This window comes from Trachinotus anak, unplaced genomic scaffold (assembly GCF_046630095.1).
Source record: "Trachinotus anak isolate AG129_WGS33_773 ecotype Australia unplaced genomic scaffold, CSIRO_AGI_Tana_v1 ptg000007l, whole genome shotgun sequence".
NCBI classification, from domain to species: domain Eukaryota; kingdom Metazoa; phylum Chordata; class Actinopteri; order Carangiformes; family Carangidae; genus Trachinotus; species Trachinotus anak.
The window spans coordinates 19,960,494-19,967,500 of record NW_027273858.1 but is presented as its reverse complement, the minus strand read 5'-3'; the positions used below and the strand labels follow the sequence as shown (position 1 = coordinate 19,967,500).

Below are 7,007 nucleotides of genomic sequence, written 5' to 3'. Positions count from 1 at the left end.
CAAATTGAAATTACTAAGTGTGACAAACACTATGTTTCTGTCTGAGGACTGGGTCTCAAACTAAATCAAAATCCTGTGCAAAAATGATCACTGCCAACTGCTTTATTATTTTAAACTATTTTCCGTTTAGCCTGACAAATACTGCTATTTGCTTTCTCACTTTCAACATTATGGTCATCCTATAAATAATGTATGCTAGTGTCTATGCTTTCATCACTTAACACAGAGGCAACAGGCCACCGTGCCAAAATATGATTATAAGTTTAATGAGTGCAGAGGATAGGGTTACTGATTTGCTGTTCACGTGCAGATTTTCCAAGTAACTCCAAGGATTTGAGCCCCCAATTTCCATCTATGTGTGTCTTTTTAATAAATGTCTTCCACAATAGCTGAGCACTGGAAGCGATTTGAAAGAAAGTCAGCAGCATACTGGTGGCACATCTTATCCCAAACCTTCTCCAAGGACTCAGCCACCTACTGACAATCCACTGACACCGACTTCTCCTGCAAAATCTGTCAAAACCCTCCATTTATGCTTTTTAACATTCAGAAGCCATCCAGTGCTGAATATCTGGATATACCCGGTGATAAAATGATGCACATAAATGAGGCGTTTAAAATGCGTCATGCCATGCACCTGTGCCGTTTGTGCTCCTGCTGTTAACCAAATGGTTTCTGACAGAACTCGCGCTGTATGCACCCAGAGGTGGATCGGGTCATCTATGAGAGTATCTCCATAAGGTGAGCTCTTAATTATATTGTCTCAACCATTTGTTCCCCTTGAGCCGAGCAATGGTTCCCTCTCATGGCTGGAGGCAAACACTAAGCCCCATATCTGCACGCCTTTGATCAAAGCAGCTAAATAGCATTATCCAGATGGCAGCCTGAGGGCCAAGGTTAGCACCGACAATCTACCTAAAATTATCACACGACTCTGCAATTCCCCTCAGCTGTACAGAATGTTTTAGCCTCTTTCTGCTCATTGTTTTGATTTTACCCACAATAAAACTGTTTTAGCTCAATGGCTCTGCTCTCATCAGTCTCTTTAACAGCTGCAATAAGCAGTTGTAGTCAGGAAAACAGTCCTGCACACCACTTTCCCAACACCAAACGACAGACAGACAAAGTTAGCAGTTAGCTGGGGAACATTGTTGTGAATTTAGCAGCTGAACAGGCAGATATTTCCCAAAGCAGCTGGTGGAGACCAAAACAGAGCTAAAAGGAGACTGAACATTGGATGTACATTAAAGGTGGTGTGAGACATGACTGAAGGTGAATGCTAATGTTGTTTGTTGTTTGATGGATGTGTCAAGTCAACAAATGTTTGCTAGCATATTTGCCAAATCAACTTTCTAAGATGTTGGTTTTACAGGTTGTTGTGCTGCCACCAAGTGGTCAGAACATCAACCATCGCAGGTTTAGAATCTGGTGTTGTTTGAGATTAATAATGCTTTATTAAAACTTTATTTCAGAATACATTTTTGCTTCTATTAATAAGAAGAAATGTGTGTCTGTGCAAATAGTGTGGGAAACTTATAAGTTTGCCTAAGCACACACATTAGATTGCAACTCAAACAAACAAACCACCATTTCTGAGTGCAAAGTTTCTTCTGCATCTGTGCGCAATTTAAAATAAAAAAAAAAAACAGTATTCAGTTTTAAAGGTCACTTCACCCACATGGGAACTTGTGCTCTGAAATTTGTGCTGCCGCCTCAGTACAAGTGATGTTGTTTGCACTGATCAAAGCACTAAAAATAGCAAGTTGTTTTTCCAAGGAACAATGTCCTGGTTCCAAAAGGTTATTCTGCAAACCTCCCTGTCTCCAGTTTTCATTGGGACTATTTTCAAGGAAGTAAGAAACTGCAACTAAAACCTTCCAAAGAAAGAAAAAGCTGTTTGTGATTTCTGTGGATTGACCCTTTAAGATAAGGTTTACAGCTTCATGTGAAGGTTTAAACAGTCAGAGATCTTTGTGGGTTACAGAGATAGAAAAAAAAGCTTGTTTCTTACCAGTCAGGCTCACAGGTGGTTCCAATCTTGCTCACGGTGTATCTGTTCCAGCCCAGCACTGGAGGGAAGGTCCAGATGAAGGAGAAGGTCCAGACAAACAGCAGGCCCAGGACTGCATGCTTCGCCTGCAGTCGAATGTTCCCTAGAGGCCGGCAGATCACGAAAAACCGCTCGAAGGACAGAACGGCCAGGGACCAGAGGGCTACGATCCCTGCAGCAAACAGCAGGAGGTCAGTGTGTGTCGGGGGGGGGTGGGTCAGTATTATCTCATACTGTAATAAACCTAAAGAAATTATTCTCTAGAATGTCATAATGTTTGAGCACATAATGTGTGTTTTTGCATCTTTTAGATTCAACAGAGTGTGAAATCTCATCGGTTCACACTTTTGTAACTTATCCAGCTGGGATTACCTGCTGAACACTTCACCGTACAGTAACCTTATTCCTTAGTTTTGACAAATTGTCCTGTTCCGTGCTGCGCATAGGTACAGGAGGCAGTGCTGTTACTGGAAATAGTTTGATGATCTGAGGTGAATGCGTTACGCTGCCTTCCACTGGGCTAAAAAAAGCTGACTTTAATTATGGTAATAAGCCAATCTCACAGACCGGTTAATTATCTATCTCTCCACAGCCAGGAACTATTAGTGGCTGCCTACCAAGCTCACTAGAGATGGCAGAGAGGCAGAAACCAGGATGTTCAAGTATGTCAGACATTTAAAAAAAAACTGACCATCATCCTGCTTCTGTCCATTAAGGTTTAATGTAATTGTCTGTGAAGCACAGGTGCATGCAGACAGGGCAAACTAAAAAAATAGAGAGAAACTGAAAATATGTTCGCACTGAGCAGAATATTAAGTGGAGCATCCATCCTGCTCATGAGGAACGGCTAGGTCAGCTTTATCAGTTTCCAGTTTACTCACACACACACACACACACAGGTGATACAAATGCAACACAGCTGTCAATCACTGAAACTGCTGTCAAGGCTAAAACTGGAGTGGCTTTCCACTATGAGCTCCTTGTAAGCCTCATATCAGAGGGTGATTGATTATACATGATACATCTTTTCACTCCGCAGAAGCTCCTCATCCTAATGGCAAAATATGGTCTTGTGTTGCTGTGTGCTGCAGACGCTCTTTGCCCTGATCTCTTTGTTTTCATACATACATGCTTAATCACACTTCTTTGGGTGGTAATTCAGAGCATCACAACAATCAATACACCATTCTATTTATACATGAAAATTCATAGTATAATGCTAGTTTTCTTTCTCTATCACCAGTATGTAAGTCCACTGTATATCCTGAGGATACACTGTATAGCTTCAGTTACACAATGTAGCGCAGGTCTGGCAAACATCCACTTGGAACCAAAGTTGTCTCATTAAACTGCCAGTTTAACTATTTATTATATTTAACTAAGTGAAAGTAATTTGATTATATTCTCATAGAATCATATGAATCTCATAATATTCTCAGTATCTAATATAGATTAATGTTTTCTGTTAATGGTAAATCTGGCAATTTGACGGTCTGAAAAAAAAACATCCTGTGACTTCCTGTGTCAAAAATGAGATTGCACAAACCTTGTTATCTAATTGAATAAGGAGCCTCTTTGCCTGATGTAAACAAGTATTCTCCTTCCTCATGGTGACCTGCAGGCTGCTCCCAGACACCCAGGATCCCACTTGGGATGCTCCTTATTCTCTTAAAAGGAGCTTCAGCACAGGCTGTGAAAGCAATCCACTGACTCAGTTAAATGTTATTGGTGGTCACGGTGCTGGTTAACTATTTATGGCTAGTCATGCACTGCAGTATGTGAGGAGGCTTCTGTCCCACACTGCTGTGAACATCTGCTGTGAACACGAATTATGCCTGAAAGACCCACAATGGGCTTTGCTTCTGCCCCTGCGGAGTGTTTTTATACACACATCACAGCACAAACAGCAAATATTTTTCCAGGTACAGTTTTCAGAGATTGGATACAGGAAATCTACACCATAAACTCACAGAAGTTAACAATGAGTAAGACAAGTGACTTTTTTTATCCTGACAATTTAGGATAAACTTTAACTTTACTGCACACACTAATGTCCATCACCCAGACCCTTGTGCTCTGGTTTTAGTTTGCCATGTGCTCCATAATACGGATTACACTTACAGAGCTGCATTATGGGGAATGAGCTTTAAAGAGTGTTTTAGACAAGCTGGAATACATTTACAAAATCAATGCTAGATCTGACTGAACATGAAAGTTTGATACTGTAAAAATCATTCCTGTTATTAATATGATTTTTTTTCTTGCGCTCTATACATTGTGAATTTTACTTAATGTTCTTAAACTTACACTTTAGTATCCCCACATCACCACTGCAAGTGGTATGTGGCTCAAGAAAAAAACTGAGCACAACTCAACCTCTGAAGGCTTTTTCATTTTGCCCACACTTGTGGTGGAACTGATGTGTCATTTTTATTTCACCTCCCTCCCAGATGTTCTAATTCATGAACAGATGTTGAAGTCAGTGCCGATGGAAGTCTGAGGATGCGCCATGTGGAGATGCTCTTCATCTTACATCTTTGAAATAAAGGCTATCTAGAATCAGCTCCAACACTGACACCTACAGTGATGGAAGGAGCGCTTACAGTATGCAGCCCTGCAATCACAGTACTTTGGGGAAATTTAAAAAAAGAACAAATAGGTAAACCTACCGAAAAATGTAACAGCAAAACCTTCCAAGACGCAAGCCCACTTCCCAAGGAAGAAATAACCCCTGGCGTTTGTCAGGAAACTTATTAGTCCACCAGTGAGAGAGACAAGAAAGTCAGCGATGGCCAAATTAACTATTATGTAGTTCAGGGGCTGTCTGAGTTGTTTGAACTTGAAAGTGACAAACATAACCAGGAAATTTTCGCTCAGAGACAGCGACGTGACCACGAACATGAGCACGGCCAGGACAGTGAAGTTCCACGGCGCGATGTTCTTAATGGGTCCATTAAACGGATCATCAGTGGTGGAGAGTTCAGCTGCCACAGTGTAGGACACAGCGTTCACTGACAGACTTAAAGTATCCATTGTCCACGCCCAGAGTGTAGGCTACTTTTCTTGGTGACCCTAACCGAGAGAAAATCCGGCTTGTTCTCTTTTTCTCATACTCACAACTTAATGTGGAGTCACTTCCAGGCAGCCGCGCTTTCTAGTCTCCGGTCACACATGCTGCCTGCGCTGTGGAGCATCCAGTGCGCCCTGGGACTCTTCTTTTACAAAGTTCTTGTACTGAAATCCGCGCTGCTCGCAGCGCATGGTGGAGCGGGAGATCCGACAGAAACCCCGAGCGGAGCTGACGAGAAGCGCCAGGCTACATGTGAGAGCGGGGCAGTGACGGGGCGCACGGCGCGGACAGAGGCGATGTCTCGGATAGCGTTGGCGGCAAGTGCATGAAAGACTGATGAGTAGCATCTTGGAGGCGCTTATATAGGCGGCTCCGGCATCACCGCTGCCCTCAGGGAGAGACGGCAGGACCCCACGCGTCCTCCTTGTGCGCGCCTCTTTGCGCGCTTTCCACACTGGTGACAGCAGAGTCTCCACGCTTATAGCTGCGATCGATCCCACTCTGTCCTTTTACCACGAACCAATAATCACCCCCAGTCACGATTAATACACCCAGTGAGCCTCTGTTTTTGAGGCGCCTTCCGGAATTACACATTACCACCTGGTGGCTCTTCCTTTTTAGCGCACAGTTCATTAATCATGCGTAATTAGGCACCCCAGCGGGCTGATTGGTCACACTGCACACTGTTGTATTCATCAAAATGAAGTACATGTGTTTCGCCTCTTACCCGTGAGGCGGAAATGTGCTGCATACGTGTCAAACACGTGTGGTTAATCGACCAGGACCAATTAAATGAAGCATTTTAATCAACTTGGACGCACTGCTGAGCGTTAGCGCAGAACTGCACAATGTAGCTACCAATGCCTGACTGCTGCCTGATAATTACAGTTAATAGCATTTCTTGCTGCAGCTAAATGTGGCATCCAGAGGTCAACTCAGCAATAGATGGGCTTTGATTATGCTAAACTGCCCCCAGCACACAACAACACACCAGCACAATCACCTGCTCACTAATCATCTAAGCTTTAAAGGGACACACTTTACTGTGCAAAGTCTGTCATTTCAACCAATCTTCAAAAAATAAAAGACATAAAACACAATGTTGTTAATGTGCAAATAAAAGAGGCAAAGAGAACTTCAGTGCCATCATTCCTTCACCACTGTTCAGTGAACTCATGAACTGTGAAAAGGCTGAATTGTGTGCTGAATACACCAGATGATGTTTCTAGTCATTAATCCTCGTAATCATTTTAAAAATGGGGGAAAAAAATTACCAAGCATGAGCAGTATCTGTATTTATAGGTTATCATTTTATTCAACTTTTTGAAACCACAACACAACACTGTCAGTTAGAGGCACCGCAACTGTAACCTGCGAAGTATCTCACCCAAGAGCATTTATATTTTAGTTATTTAGGGGAAGGAAGAGTATTTCTGTCTCAGAAGCCTCTATTTCCCAAACGTGCCTGTTTCACCTTTTAGCTGTCTGTCAACATCTTTCAAAACAGATTATAGATTATTCGAAGGTGCATATCACACTGAGGAACTGTCTCACCGGTATCTTCGGTGGCTGTTACAGGAAGTTATGACCCTGAGATGTTATCAGTAGCTTAAAGGTTAGAGAAAACACCACCAGCTGAACCAAATATTGTTGCAGTGATCATATCGCATGAATTGTGCATGTTCCAGTTGCACTGAAGAGCTGCTACTGACATTAAGATGGTTTCACCAAGGTGCATTTCAATAGTTGTACTTTGCAAATTAAGGCACAGCATGAGGATTCAAAAGGACTAGGTGTCAAAGATTTGTTCCAGATTTATTTCAAATCTTACAAACATTTATATTTCTGGTTCCACCTTCAAGTTAACTTAGAGCCAGAACTTGAAGG

General features: G+C 42.4%; 1 protein-coding gene across 1 annotated transcript in view; it reads right to left on the bottom strand.

Moving 5' to 3' along the window:
* The window catches only part of valopa (vertebrate ancient long opsin a), an 18,603-nt gene extending 12,875 nt beyond the window's left edge, over window positions 1-5,728 (bottom strand). Inside the window, exons 1-2 of the mRNA XM_071481281.1 lie at window positions 4,720-5,728; window positions 2,012-2,222 (exon numbers count right to left, since the gene is read on the bottom strand). Of these exons, the coding sequence (XP_071337382.1) occupies window positions 2,012-2,222; window positions 4,720-5,083 (575 nt within the window). The 5' untranslated portion in view covers window positions 5,084-5,728. The remainder of the gene's footprint in view (window positions 1-2,011; window positions 2,223-4,719) is intronic.
* Window positions 5,729-7,007: the final 1,279 nt, after the last annotated feature.